The following is a 15,813-nucleotide window of genomic DNA, read 5'->3' on the forward strand; positions in this document are numbered from 1 at the left end:
TGAAATGCTGTTGCCAGATGGTGTTCAAATTCTCAAATCTCTAGAATTCTTTCGAAGGTTATGGTAGCATCTTCATTGAGAACAGGGATATCACCTTTTTATCCTTCCTTGAAAATATTTTATGATAACTAGTGATGTGGCACTCAGCAAGGATAGCAGCTCAGAAAACGATATCCAAAACTCAAGTTCAGGTGATCTGTAATCAATATATCTTCTCAAATAGATGAAAGGCTATTATTATAACTCCTTACAATAGTAACCTCTCATCCATTTGAAGATAGTGCAGCTAGCAAAAACAATTACTTTTCTAGGAAAAGAAGTTTTATCAAGTGACAAATTCTGGAAGATGAGATATTGCAAGAACTAACTAAGCATGTAGAAAAGTATGGACAAACACCTTCCTATGTCTGCTTGTGATAAGTGTCACATAAACATTTTGCAGTAGGCCATATGTAACAAGTAAAGAAAATGTGTGTTCAGCTAATTGGGGAACACCAGCCTTTACTGGGTGCACTGTTAGAATGATATTGGAGGGAAAGTATTCCAGACAGCTATCATCTTGAAAGGATAGGTAAACTTAGTGAATGCCCAAATCCAAAGTTCCTTGGCCTTGGAAACACTACAAAGTAATATGGATTTTCTGGAACAGAGAGTGGCAAGATTATCTACGACTTTTTTAAAAGGGGCTATAGTTGGAATAAGCAGGTAGGTATGAGAAGCTGTGTTTTTCATTTGGAAGTGATCAAGGCTCATGTGTTTGCATGATGCCCAGTGCAATAAGACTCTAATTTGACAGGGACCTCTGGGTGCAAATAATCATTAAGCTATACAAATACAAAAGCAGATCAGTTCAGAAGGAATATTGGAACTGAACCTTCTATTGAAAGACACTTGGAAACAAGCAAGTGTGTTCCCAAGAATAGTTGCAATGTACTCATCTCATGACTTGTAGTGGGGAAGGCATACTGTAGGTTGTAGGTCAATTCTACCCTACATAGCTCTTGATTTTTACAATTCCAGATGCTCCCAGCCGTACTAGATGTGAGACTGAATTAAAAGTTTAATCTTTAGATATTAATTTAGCAAACAGCTTAGGGGAACTTGCTGGCTATATCATCAGGGATAGATGAATAGTTACTTAAAGCAACATTTTTAAAGGCATCTTAAATAAATAGCACATTAAGAACTAACCTGTGATTCTCTGTGATGCACGTGTGCATATGCATCTTCTCAAGGATGTTTTATTTATTAAAATAGCATTTCTTAGTAAATACATTTTCAAGGAGAAAATCAGAGGAGGCAGTCTTGTTCTTTCTATAAAGTTGAAATAATTATGATGCTTTATATTGCATTCGTACCAAAAATTATTTATTTATTTCAAAGGTCACAGGAATTAGAGTAGTCATCCTATAATAGAGAGAGGGTGGCATACTCATCATGGTATAACTATGCTTAAAATGTGGACGAGGACTAAAGAATTAAGGTTAAACTACATCCCTATTTTCCACTTAAACACCAGAGCAATAGAGGTTCAAAGTTGATATCAAAATGCATAGAAAGATAAGTTTACAGTGAATATCTAATTCAAGTAGAAGTATTATCATCATTTGGGAAAAGAACTCTTATTTTGGCAAATGAATCTGAAGAGCAGAGACATTCTAACTTTCATAATGTTTTTTTAATAACTACAAAATTAGAACTTTTGTTTTCTGATATTGCTTTTGAAAGAAGAATTCCACACAGAGTGGAAATGGAGGAGTTACCATGTCAGCAGGAATGACTGACCATATGAACTAAAGTATGAACCTGTCTGATGTCAGAATATAAACTCTCTCTCACCTACATAATTTCTTCTTGACATTTATCAAAAAAATGAAATTCATCTCAGAGTTTCTTATGCATAGGCTCATCTAAATATATCTGATTAAAGACCTTTGTGCAAGAGGAAGAGGGTTCTTAGACAATGGGTGTGATGTCTGTGTATATTTGGTGTAAGGGCAAAACTGGTCTTCCAAAAGATACTGTTTTGTATGTAGGTGGGAAGGAAGGCGTTACACCCTTGGCGTGCAATTCAGACCAGTAAGGTATTGTATCATCACTTGCTCTGCAACCTTGGGTGCCTTACGATGTTTTGCTCCCAGGTCTGGGTCTAAAATTTGCCTACTTGGTTATGAAATACTAATTTATTGACTACAATCTGTTACTCAGACTATTTTAATAGAAGAAATATGACTTAATTATTTAATAATACTAATGTGGTAGTACCTAGAGGCTTCAACTGTGATCAGGATCCCATTGTGCTAGGTACTGTACAAACATGTAGTATGAGACAGTTCCTACCACAAAGAACTTAAAGTCTAAATAGGTAAGAGACAGGGCTGGAGTGGAAACGGGTACAGGAAGGGGAAGTGACTTGTCCAAGGTCACAAATAGGTCAATGGCAGAGCCAGAAATAGAGCCCAGGTCTCCTGAGTCCTAGTACAGTACATTAATAAACATTATATATTATTATAACACTGTGAATGTACCAGATGAAGTGCTAGGAAAAGGAGAGAGGACAGTTAAAAACGTCATCTTATGTACAGAAGTCTGATTTTTTTTCTTTTTTTTTTTTTTTTTTTTTTTTTTTTTGGAGACCAAAAGCACATCCAGCAATTCAGTCCCTAGTTAGGTAAAAATGTACTTTTTTAGTTGAAAAGCAATACATAGGGAATTACTAGTTTAGTACACTTCGTTAGTTTAGTTTTAATCTTTTGTCTATAAAAGAATTCTTCTACCAGAATTGCATTAGGAGCAAATCACCAAAGACTTAATCATTGGTTGAGAACTCTCATGGATGCCCCATATTAGTAAAATACACAACTCATTTATGGCGACTGCTGTGAAACCTAAGCTACATTTTTTTTTTTTCCATTTTAGATTTTTTTTAAAACCGTAAGATGTAGATTGGTTTTTTTGATGAAGAAAACTTGTCTATATTTAGACATCATAATTATTGTATATGCACAGAAGTTATTTCTGAAAGCTTTTAGTATTTCAATTATTTAATCTCCTTTCTTTTCCTGAATAATAAAACAGGTTTAGTCTAAATTGTTTCACTTTCTAATGTGAGTAATTTTGCTTTATTAGTGTAAAAATCCTACAGAATGTTTTTGCACTTACTCTAAAATCATTGACTATAGCAGCTTTTAAAAAGCAACGCAAATTAAAAAAAATACTCTGAAGTTGAAAATTGTATCTGCAGTCCTCTTCCCAGAGCCATTAAGGATGTGTTGTAAGTCTCCGTATAGGCGCTTTTTGTAGGACAATCTTACAGTGGTGCAAATGTTCAATTCTTTTGTAGTTCACTTGGATAAAGGTGCATTACTATCAAATGAATCAATCATATGGGGAGAAACTGAAATTAGCAATGAATGTGAAATTGTACTTTGGGGTTAAGATGTGTGGTAAGAAAAGAGAGAGATGAATGTCATCTTGATGTCATTAATAATATTGAGGATAAATGCTCAGCTCATATAACTTGATTTTATCACTTTTCTAGAATATTTATCTTGGATTATGTTATACATTGTAGAGATGTAATGCTAGTGTGTTTATAAGTGTATCGAAAATCTGATATTGGAGCATTTTTATGACATTTTTTTAAGTTCTTTTTGTCACTTGGCACTAATAATTTTTTTGGCCAAAATGGAGTTTCACCTCTTAAGAAGTGTTAGTGTAGTCCAGTAGGAAATTTGATTGCAGGAATATTTTTTTCTGAAAGTATAAACAAGGGAAACTTTTGTATTACAATTGTGAATTTCCTTTGACTTAAAGGGAAAAAAATCTCAAGGAAAACATGAAGTTCATTGCCCACTAGCAAGCGAGGAAGCGAGTCTCCTCTGCTTTCACACATCAGCTCCTTGTGTGAATAAACGTATAATAGTGGACTTCTTTTGGGAGATATACTTCTACAAGGAAATGTTCTTTCCCATCCTACTGGAAAGCATTTAATGGCAAAAACCCTGTATTGTATGTGTTAGGGCATTATGAGTGTTATCCAGAGCCCAGTGAAGTCTATGAGAATCTTTCCATTCAATTCAGTGGCGTCTGGATTGGGCCTTCCATGCTTCTGGATGGAAGATGCAGAAGGAATCTTGCAACTCGTTAGTGAATTAATTAAAACAAAAATTATATAGTCTTGGTTAGACCACAGAAAATAGAGCATTACAAAATTACGTAATAATTGGCAGTGGCAAACAGTGAATGCAGCTTCTTTATTTTGGAAATAAAACACTTAACCCCAAATTATATGAAGCATTTAGATCATCTTTTGAATGCTATTATTATTTGTATTACTGTAGTGTGTATGAGCCTTAGTCGTGGACCAGAGCCCAATTAAGGTAGGTGCTGTATAAACATAGAACAAAAAGCCTCCAGAGAGTTTACAATCTAAGTAATAAAACAAGAGGCAACAGATGGATACAGACAGATGGGAGAGCACAAAGAAACAATGAGACAACTGTTGCTTAACCATTGTTGATTTTTTTTGTAGGCATCACAGAAAAGGAGAGATTTGAAAGAGGATAATGAGGTAGTTTTGCAGATCTTTATGGAGAGAACCTCCCAAGAATGAGGGGCAGCATGGGAAAAAGTTAAAAGGTGCTTGTTTGAAAATTTAACAAGTGGGCTAAGAAGGCTGGCATCATGAGCCATCACCTTGATAGTGAATGAGGCTAGGCTGTGAAGGGCCTTCTATGTGAAGACAAGCAGCATATGTTTGATGTGATAGAGAAAGGGGAGCTAGGATTGGGATGCAAAAAGAGGGGTGACATGGCCAAAGCAATGGGCTATGAAAATGATTTTTGTAACAGCAGGCTAATTAATGTGAGTGGGGCAAGATTGCACTTGCCAGGGCCAGAGAAACGGCAATCAAGATTTTTACTTGTGTGGAGGGACAGGAAAGGTTGTATCTTGGAGATGTTATACAGTAAGAATCTGCAAGATTTAGACATGGCCTGGATGTGAGGACTAGAAAAGTCCGAGCTGAGGATGATGCTCATATTGTAGGATTGAATGATAGGCAGGTTGGTGGTATTAGTCGCAGTGATGGCGAATGGAGGTAGTGGGGGGAGGTTTTGGGGGAAGGGAAAGACTAAGAGCTCTGTTTTAACCATGTTGCGTTTGGTCTGACAGCTAAACATCCATGAAGAGATGTCAAAGAATAAGGATGATATTTTAGTTGGGACAGGAGACAGGGCTGGAGCAGAGTGGTAGATCGGTGAGTCATCAGAGTAGAAATGGTTGTTGAATTTGTGTTTGCAGATGCGATTACCTAGAGATAAGGTGCAGAGGGAGAAGAAGACCAGCTCCAATGCCCAGAGAAACTCCCACAGAAAGTTGAAGGGAGAATGAGGAAAGTACTCCTGAGGACACTTTGAGCAGGTGATAAGAGAAATAGGAGAAGAAACAGGAGAGGACAGAGCCACAGAAGCCAAGGGAGAAGGGCAAGATTTCAAGAAGAGGAGCATGGTCAGTGGTGTCAAAGGAGGCTGATGAGAATGAGGAGGGTAGTACTGATTCTGAATTTTGACTAGGAAGAGGTCACTAGAGACTAGCAAGAGTGCAGTAGAGTGCAAAGGCTGGAAGCTGGTTTAGAGAGTACCTAGAATGGAACTGGAGGACAGAAGTTCCAAGTAGTTGTAGACAGTGAGTTAATGAGCTTGGAGAAGGGGCAGTTGGAGAGGCAAGTTGGTTAAAGGGTGTGTTTTTTGTTTTGTTTTTTGCAATAGGAGACATGCTTGTATTGTGCTGGGGAAAAGCCAGAGGAGTGTGAGACGTTAAAAGAAAAGTAAGGGATGGGATGAGAATCAGTGTGAGGGAAATGGAGTGGGATGGAGTCACTGGGGGAAGTGGAGAGGTTACAGGAGAGAAGCTGAGATACTGCATCTCTGACGAGAGAAGAAGAGAATTGTAGGAGGGGAGGAAGGAAAGTCACATATTTTGCCAATTTTCTCTTGAAAGAAATCAGGAAGATCCTGTACAGAGTGAGGAGGGGAGATTTCAGGAGTGATCACGGTGAAAAGATGCTGGGATTGCAGGTGTGGGGTTCAATTAAGTTGGAGAAGTTGGGTTATTTAGGTAGGAAGATGCAGAACTGAATAGGAGAGAATGAATTTACAATGGAGGAATTCAGTCTAGTCACAGGATTTGCTCCAGAGGGAGACTGCAGCATGAGAGCAGGAATGGAGGAAATGCGTTATGCAGGTGAACAAGGGCTTGAGGGTTGGCAGTGTGGATCTTGCAGTAGGAAAGAGGGACAGAAGAGTCAAGGGTGGAGGAGAGTGAAACCTGAAGAGAATCAACCACCATATCATGAAAGAAAGGGAAGAGGGAATAAGGAGGAGAGGGCTGAGAGCAGATGAGAAATAAGCGCTGATAGACTGGGAGTAATGGAAAGAATGAGTAACAGGGCTTGGGTGTGGAGGGGCTGATGGCCTATGCTGAAAGAGACCAGGTAATGCTTGGAGAGGGGAATTCAGCAAAAGAGAGATCAGAGAGATGAGTGTTTGATGAAGACCAAGTCAAGTGAACATCCCTTTTGGTGAGTGGGAGAAATGATCCAGAGCTGCAGGTTGAATGGAGATGTGAGGAGTTGGGTGGATGGTAGATGACAGCCATGTTGACGGGGAGAGGAGAGGAGAGAAGAGTCAGATGCAGTGCTGTTCAGAGGAGAAGAGAGGGGGGGAAGAAGGAGGAGGGAGGTATTGGAAGCAGCAGGAATGGGAGAGAAGGCCAACACCCCCACATCTGATGTAGGGTAGTGAATTTAAAAGAAGAGACCTCTGCAGGAGGTGGCAGAGACAGTGGCAGATGAAGGGATTCACGTCTCTGTGAAAGCCAGGAGTTGGAGCTAGTGAGATATGAAGAGGTCATGGATAACTGTCATCTTTTTAGAGAGTGGATGTTCCAGAGACAGCAAGAGAAAGGGAGAGGGGAACATAGGACACAGTATTGGGAAGGATTTCTTGTATTATTGATTCCAGTCTCCTTCTACCACAGACAACTCCATCATCTAATCCCATTCATAAATTTATCAGAGGAGGTAGCAAAGATTTCACAGTTGAAGTCTATGAATTCACCTGGAGCAAAGCCAATAGAGAGTTTTAAAAACCATTCAGGATACTTGTGAACTAGATCCTGAAATGAAGGAGAAGAACCTGGACCCATCCCTCTGGTAGCTTTTTATGGAAGCTTAGAAATTCCAGAACAGAAATCCATAGAACAATAGAAGAGAGTTCCCTTCCCTTGAGACTGAGCATACTGATTGTTTCTGGTGCTTCTAGCTGGGCAGTGAAGGATCAAGTAGTCTCAAACTCAGCTATCCATACCCACAGAAGCATACTGCACTGCAAAGTTCATACTGAATACACTCGGGAAATGGGAGTGATAGCCACAAGCAGGAAATTAATTTGAGCTAACACAGCACTCACCTCCTCTCTCCTCTTTCCTGTGCCATCACTCTGGAAGGCTGGAACTGGAATCTCCACTTCTTCCAGTTCTGCCTACATAATCTTGGAACATAATGTAGTAAAATCTCATTGTGTGGACAAGTAAGAGATAGAAAAGGTAAGGGAAGTATCATTTGATAATAAAAATCTACAGAATCAGAATTTCAGTGTTATTGCTCTCTGTTGCGTGGCAAAGGGGACGTGCTGCTCCCAGCTCCAAGTCCTCTGGTTGGTGAAAATTTTGATAATACTGTGCCATTGGAAATGGGTCAAGTTGGGTATTGTTCAAAAGCCCTTTCTCCCATGAACACATTTTTTTGAGTCAGTGCAGTGAGTTACTTTCCATGCAATGTTTCTGCTAAGAGTGACCTTTTCATACAGTTTCTCACCTGTCTCGTATTGAAACTGTGCTTAGTGGAGGTCTTTGGACTTACCACAGAAGAAGCAGTTTTTGTTCTCGAAACACATGCCATGGGACCTATTATAAGGTGAATTTCACTCATTGCTGTATATGGCATGTAAGGTGCCACTGAGTGTTTGTGTTTAATCAAATCCTCTGTGGTGGTATTTTCCAAATATTCAGCTACGGTTGGTACTTTTCATCTCCCCATTGAGGCCTAAAAATGATCAAGACCAAAGAACAGACACGGATTTTTTTTTTTTAGTAAATTGCTTTTGGGATTGTAATTAATTATGTTGCGTTATGTAACTGTATGTATATTTGTGGATGGATTCCCATAATTCCTGGCTGAATGTTGACATCTTAATTGGTGCCTCGTTACAACTTTCTTGGTATAATAAACAAGATTAATATTAGTACCATTGAACCACTTCTTTTTTTTTGGTGATGATAGTAAATCAACTTGAAGCACTCTTTCCATTTGCAGTAAACTAACATAAAAAAAAATCAATCAAGTATCATGTTCTGAGCAGTAACTAAGAACACATTACTGTTGATTGAGGGCCACAATTTAACTTTGTGAGGGCTGCATGTTTGGTGTGCCTCAGTTAAAGTACAACTTTTTAAAAAATGATTTTTAAGCATTTTCTCAAATATATAGCTACATAATTGTTCTAGGTTAGTCATACTTGGTTCCATTGTGTTTGTGGGAGAAAGGGCTTTTGAGTGATACCCAACTTGATGCATTTCTGGTGATGTATTATCAAAATTTCTGCCAACTGGAGAATCTGCAGCTGGGTGCTGCTGGGGCATCAAGTCCCCACTGCCACACCACAGTGTGTTGATGATATTTTGTAGATTTTTATTAATCAAATAATACCTCCATTACCTTTCTGCCATTGACTTGACCACAGAATTACACTTGCTTTCAGACTCTGCAGGCGAATAGTGATGTGGTTTATCAGATGAGAAAAATGGGCCAAAGTGAAAGCAATGGCTTTGTTGTACTGCATTGAATCTGCCCTCTTGGAGTGGGATGGATGTGAGATTATAAATGATAGCGTGAGAGGATGGCTGTAGGAGGGGGTGGAGATGAAGGGAGGACCACAATTGGGGCAAATGCAGATTTTGACTCCCCAAGTTAACTGATGGGCAGGATCCCCTGGGGGGGAAAGGAGTCCAAGAGAGCTGGCTGTATTTTAAAGGGTGCAGGAGCAAACCATCGTGATGTGCAGAAAGAATAGCAAATATGGCAGGAGACCAGCTTGTCTTAACAGAGAAATCTTTGGTGAACTTAAACACAAAAAGGAAACTTAGAAGAAATTAAAGCTTGGACAGGTGACTAGGGAGGCATATAAAAACACTGCTCGAGCATGCTGGAGTGAAATCAGGAAGGCAAAAACACAACTGGAGGTGCTGCTAGCAAGGAAAGTGAAAGGTAACAAGAAGGATTTCTACAGGAATGTTAGCAACAAGAAGAATGTCAGGAAAAGTGTGGGCCATTACTGAATGGGGGAGGCAACCTAGTCACAGACAATGGGGGAAAAAGCTGAAGTACTCAATGCTTTTTTTGCCCCTCTCTTCACAGAGGAGGTCAGCTACCAGACTACTGCATTGGGCAGCACAGTATGGGGAGGAGGTGAGCAGCCCTCTGTGGTGAAAGAACAGGTTCAGGACTATTTAGAAAGGCTGGACATGCACAAGTCCATGGGGCGGGATGCAATGCATCCGAGGGTGCTGAGGGAGTTGGCTGATGTGATTGCAGAGTCACTGACGATTATCTTTGAAAACTCATGGTGATTAGGGGAGGTCCTGGATGATTGGAAAAAGGCAAATATTAGTGCTCATCTTCAAAAAAGGGAAGGAGGAGGATCTGGGGAACTGCAGACCACTTAGCCTCACCTCAGTCCCTGGAAAAATCATGGAGCAGGTCCTCAAGGAATCCATTTTGAAGCACTTGGAGGAGAAGAAGGTGATCAAGAACAGTCAGCATGGATTCACCAAGGGGTACGTCATGCCTGAACAACCTGATTGCCTTCTGTGATGAAATGACTGTCTTTGTTGATGTGGGGAAAGTGGTGGATGTGATATACCTTGGCTTTAGCAAAGCTTTTGATAGTCTCCCACAGTATTCTTTTTAGCAAGTTGAAGTATGGGTTGGATGAATGGACTATAAGGTGGATAGAAAGCTGGCTAGATCATCCGGCTCAATGGACAGTGATCAACGGCTCAATATCTAGTTGGCAGCCGGTATCAAACGGAGTGTCCCAGGGATTGATGCTGGGGCCAGTTTTGTTCAACATCTTCATTTGATCTGGAGGATGAGGTGGACTGCACCCTCAGCAAGTTTGTGGATGACACTAAGCTGGCGGGACTGGTAAATATGCTGGAGGGTAGAGGTAGGATACAGAGTGACCTAGACAAATTGGAAGATTGGCCAAAAGAAATGTGATGAGGTTCATCAAGGACAAGTGCAGAGTCCTGCACTTAGGATGGAAGAATCCCATGCTCTGCTACAGACTGGAGACTATCTGGCTAAGCAGCAGTTCTGGGGGTTACAGTGGATAAGAAGCAGGATATGAGTCAACAGTGTGCCCTTGTTGCCAAGAAGGCTTACAATATGTTGGGTTGCATTAGTAGGAGCATTGCCAGAGTGATTATTCCCCTCTATTCAGCACTGATGAAGCCACATTTGGAGTATTGTGTCCAGTTTTGGGCCCCACACTACAGGAAAGAAGTGGACAAATTGGAAAGAGTCCAGCAGAGGGCAACGGAAACTATTAAGGGGCTGGGGTACATGACTTACGAGGAACGACTGAGGAAACAGAGTTTGTTTGTTTTGCAGATGAGAAGAGTAAGGGGGGATTTGATAGCAGCCTTCAACTACCTGAAGGGGGGTTCCAGGAAGATGAAGCTAGGCTGTTGTCAGTGGTGACAGATGACAGAACAAGTTGGGGGGGGTCTAGGTTGGATATTAAGAAAAACTTTATCGCTAGGAGAGTAGTGAAGCACTGGAATTGGTTACATAGGGAGATGGTGGAATCTCCATTCTTACAGGTTTTTAAGGCCTGGATTGAGAGAGTCTTGGCTGGGAAGATTTAGTCGGGGTTGGTCCTGCTTTGAGCAGGAGGTTGGATTAGATGACCTCCTGATGTACCTTCCAGCCCTTATCTTCTATGATTCTATGAAATGTCACTAGTGGAGGAGGAGACAGAAGGGTATAACTGTGGGATCTGGATTTGTGCTTGTGGGGGGGAGAGAGGTTACTGGGATGGAGAGGGGAAGAGAAGCAGGTAGAACTGGTAGGAGCTGTAGAGTGGTGATTGTAACAAGGATGCAGAAATGGACGTAATGGGGGGAATAAGAAGGAAGAGGGATGGATTCTATGATGCAGAATAGTGGTGTGATGTGGTGAGAGCCTTGCTGAGTGGCTGATGGACTTGTGTACAATTAAAATGGTTTAAAAACACTGTGAAGGGTATGCTTATACAACTTCACCCTGGTAGGCAGTTAGATTGTGTGTTGCCCCAGGGAATGGTAGGAAGGCAGCTGGGTTCCACCATTGGGAGGATTGGGGCAGGGTGGTAGTGCAGTGGCTCCACTTATTTCTCTCTCCCCCCACCTCCATTTTAATTTTTTTCAGTACTTTCAAAAAAATTGGTAGTGCTATGTTTATTTTTAATAACTTCAGTACAAGTTTCTTTCACAACAAGTGTGTATATGGAAAAGCTCCAGTTATAAACACCTTGATTATTTCACAGAATTCTCTACAGCACCACCACCTGCTCCCTTTGTAGTCCATGGCAAAACTTCCAATGCTTTATGATTATAGTATAGTATTAATTGAAAGCAAATGTATATAAATGCTGATTAAAATATTAATGTTCCTTCTTACTTTTCAGCTGTTTATTGACTAACATCTTTCAATAACCTTGGATTAATTTCTTCTTTAAAGGTTAGCCCTCTGTGTGTTTCTATGTATCCATGGTTATAGATATGTATATCTTTTTCATCATTTTTAGAATAGAGTAGAATTATTTTTATGGGACAAAATCCACATAAAACATGAACTGTAAGAGAAGTCACAACTTCTTCAATCCACAGATCAGTGCTAAAATTTAGCTCTAATTTAAGTAAAAGAAGGTTGATTATCATTTATAACGTTTCATTACTTGTATTATTTTCCCCTCCTTGGAATTCAGGAAAAGACGGGTGTAAATCCCTGCAGATATTTAGGTGCATTCAGATATTCTATTGAAGGGAAATCAATTTGCACAATGCTCTGGGTTTTTTTAAAGTAGCTTTACTCTTCTAGTTCTTTTTTTTTTTTTTTTTTAACTTTTTGCTTATTTAGGGTGGCTTGATGGGACAAGTATCTTTTTGATGAGGATCTAAAGGGATAGCTGCCAAATTACAACAGTCTATTTCGGTTATATTACCATATAAACAGGATTCTACTGGATTTTATTTAAAATAGTAGTCTGCATTCACAGGTATGCAGTGATACTTTACACGAGCAATGAAAAAAAAACCCAAACGTTTTTAATAGAGTAGGTAAATTATTCCAGTTGTCTGAAGCTTTAGCCTTATATACTCATCTCCTAAAGTAATTGCTGACTCTGGGTATTTAAGAGTTGATAGACTGGGTGGTGCCAGTAGCCACTTGCTGTCGACATCTGATAAGTAAGTATAAACATGCTAGTACCAAGTTACAAATACACATATATCATATGGTATGCTATTTAATTTGGAGTGAGTTAGCTAACTAAATTGATTGTAGAGGACCCAGTCATGTATCTTCTGAAAACTTACAAAGTTTGTGGTTGATACCAAGCTGGGAGGAGTTGCAGGTGCTTTGTGGGACAGGATTACAATTCAAAATGGTTTTGACAAACTGGAGATGTAGTCTGAAATAAATAGGAGAACATTCATTAAGGACAAATTCAAAGTACTTCACTTAAAAAGGAATAATCAGTTGCACAAATAGCAAATGCGAAATGACTTTCTAGGAAGGAGTACTACAGAAAAGGATCTGGATCACAAACTAAAAGAAGTAATTCTTTCACTCTGCACAACACTGATAAGACCTCAACTGGTGTACTGTGCCCAGTTCTGGCCATCACACTTTGAGAAAGATGTGGACAAATTGGTGGAAGTCCAGACGAGAGCAACAAACATGATTAAAGGACTAGAAAACATGACCTATCAGGAAAGATTTTAAAAATTGGGTTTGTTTAGTCTGGAAAAAAGAAGTCTGAGGGGGTACATAAGTCTTCAAGTACGTAAAAGGTTGTGATAAAGAGGAGGGTGATAAATGGTTCTCCTTGACCACTGAGGACAGGACAAAAAGTAATGGTCTTAAATTGTAGCAAGGGAGATTTGGGTTAGACATTAGGAGAAACTTCCTAACTGTAAGGGTAGGTTAGCACTGGAACAAATGACCTAGTGTGGCAGTGGAATCTCTGTCATTGTAGGCTTTTAAGAATAGGTTAAACAAACAGTTGTCAGGGATGGTCTAGCTAATATTTAGCCCTGCCTTGAGTACAGGGACTTGATTAGAGGCCCATTGAGGTCCTTTGAGTCCTACATTGCTATGATTTTTGTGATTCCGTGTGCTCAAAGTTCACAAAATCTAAACTTGCTGTGTTAAATATTTTCAAAGTATGCATTAGCATGCCAAAAAACTTTAAATATAAATTAACCACCATAGTGCAGAATGGGCCAAGTTGTGCTGAACCCACAACCTGTTTATTCACAAAGTATTTCACCCTTACTAAATTCTCTGTACAATGCTTCCAAACTTTGATTTACTATGGAGTATATACTCGCTTGTTGAAAGGAGAATGATCCAGTCAGATTGCTCATGCTTAAATGTGTCATTTGCTACAAGACATCACCAGCTGCTGTTTCAGTCATTAATGAAACAGACACTTTCTGTAATCTGGGAGGTGAACCAAAGATCATGGTTTTCTTTTCATTTAAAATCAGCTCAGTGAAGAGCCAGCCTGCCAGCTTATTAAAATCAGACCACAGGCTGCTTTCAACCTGGGGCAAAGATAGTGAGCTGTAATAAAACTATTGAATTAATGGACTACATACACTCAGAGGAGAGAATGTATTGACCTGGAAAGTTGACAAAAAGAAAAAAAATAATTAAAGCCAAGAAGAAATCCCTGATGCATCTCCATTTGTTAACATCTTTGTATCTGAACTAACACTGCTTATGGTAACAACCAATGTACATTTCTCAAGTAATCTACAGAACAGCTTAGAGTTGCCACTAAGCCTAATACCCTTGGAACTTTGAAAAGTAATTTGCAGTTAGTAAATCAAATGCCGTAAGTACATTTAAAATATTTTCCTACAGCATGGTTCTCCATTGCTTTAGATACATCTCAGGTGACTAATGATGGTAGAACATCTTAACTCTGAAGCTTAACTGTCCTAGAGTAAAAGGGTCTACCAATGCATGTAGTTTGAAATCTGTGAATTTAGAAACCAACAACCAACCACAACTAACTTCAAGAACTTTTGTCACAACAAGTATTTGAGCTGGGAATGGCCACATTGGAGTGCAATGGTATGTCTTTTCACCATTGTAAAGTATTTATTTGCTTCTTTTTCTCAATATTTTTCCTTTTGTCAACTGGCAGTAGTTGAGGTGTGGAATAACCTCTTCCACCAATTTGAGCACTGGACAGCAAAACTGAAAAAATGCTATACTGATTAAAATCTATTTTATTTCATGCATGCTTGCAAATACACCTTTTGGAAAGAAATAATAAAATTAAGTATCAGTTAATAGCTTAATTATTGATGGCACAGCCAGTTTAAGGAACTTGAGGACTAAATTGTGTCCTAGAACTTTTATTTGGAGTTACGAGGGAGTGTTTTAATAACTTCTCAAAAATAATTGGCCAAAATAGAGAGCATGAAAGTACACAATTTACCAAAAACTTTTGAACTTAGTAGAGGTGGCTAAATTGTTATAATCTAAGATGGTTAAAAGGCCACAAAAGTACTCATTTTGGCATTTCTCTTCAATTATATTGATTGTGCCATATAATTTTTGGGAAAGAGAGAAACTTGGGGGAAGTAATTTTGAGACCACCACTGTTGTTTTTGTTCACCTCCATTCTTTTTTCTCCTTCTTTGCATCTGTTATAGTTCTTCTGTGTGTTCTTTCTCCTCTCCTTTCTTCTTTGTCTGCTTTCTGTTTTCTCCCCCATTTTTGCTTTTCTCTGAAATTGATTGATTCATTTTGAGTTATTTTCTGAGTCACCAGCAGCAATACAATTTACATAAAAGCTCCCATAGGAGAACTGATTAGCATTGTATAATCCTAAATTGCAGTCCTGCAGACGCTTTTGTGTGTTTGTAACATTAAGCACATTAGTATTTTCGTTAACTTCTCTGTTGCTTAAAGTTATGTATTTGTGTAAGTGTTTGCAGGATCAGGTCCCAAGTCTTTTTGCAAAGGGCTCTGTGTGTAGAGCGCAGCTGTGAATGACTGCTTGTATGACCAGTACCTAAGGTGCATGCAGGTTTATGGTGGGCAAACAACTGAGAAACAGGGTGAATTGTCAACAGAGAGGCAGACCAGCAGAACATAAATGATTCAGAGGAAACATTTGTGCTTTATAATTGACAGTTTAATCTTTACTAGCTTCCATACTTTGAGTCTGTCTTCAAATGACAAATGGAGCTCAATCCAGCACATTATTTCTGATGGCTTCTAAGCCACATGGACCTCAGAAGGCTGTGAACTCTGTGATAAGTTCTTAGTCTGCTGAAAGAGTCTACCTAAAGATGCAAAAATCCCATGTTTTTATGTAATGGTTTTAGGGAACATAGGGCTTTTCAACAAACCAGTTTTCATTCTTTGAGATTACAAACTTGATTGATAAAGGTAACTGCATAGAT

At 39.3% G+C, this 15,813-nt stretch overlaps 1 protein-coding gene across 7 annotated transcripts in view; it reads left to right on the forward strand.

Moving 5' to 3' along the window:
• PJA2 (praja ring finger ubiquitin ligase 2) overlaps positions 1 to 15,813 on the forward strand; it is an 84,589-nt gene that overhangs the window by 8,732 nt on the left and 60,044 nt on the right. For 3 of the 7 annotated variants that reach the window (XM_067569274.1, XM_067569280.1, XM_067569279.1), the window contains exons 1-2: positions 5,116 to 5,511; positions 9,695 to 9,897. The exons of 3 other annotated variants lie outside the window; for them this stretch is intronic. In XM_067569274.1, the coding sequence (XP_067425375.1) occupies positions 9,882 to 9,897 (16 nt within the window). In that variant the 5' untranslated portion in view covers positions 5,116 to 5,511; positions 9,695 to 9,881. Of the gene's footprint in view, positions 1 to 5,115; positions 5,512 to 8,925; positions 9,898 to 15,813 lie in introns of those variants that run through there. One more of the 7 variants, XM_067569275.1, reaches the window with a different exon arrangement.

Source organism: Emydura macquarii, unplaced genomic scaffold (assembly GCF_026122565.2).
Source record: "Emydura macquarii macquarii isolate MOO-44397 ecotype Brisbane River unplaced genomic scaffold, CSIRO-AGI_Emac_v2 contig_2897, whole genome shotgun sequence".
Lineage (NCBI taxonomy): Eukaryota > Metazoa > Chordata > Testudines > Chelidae > Emydura > Emydura macquarii.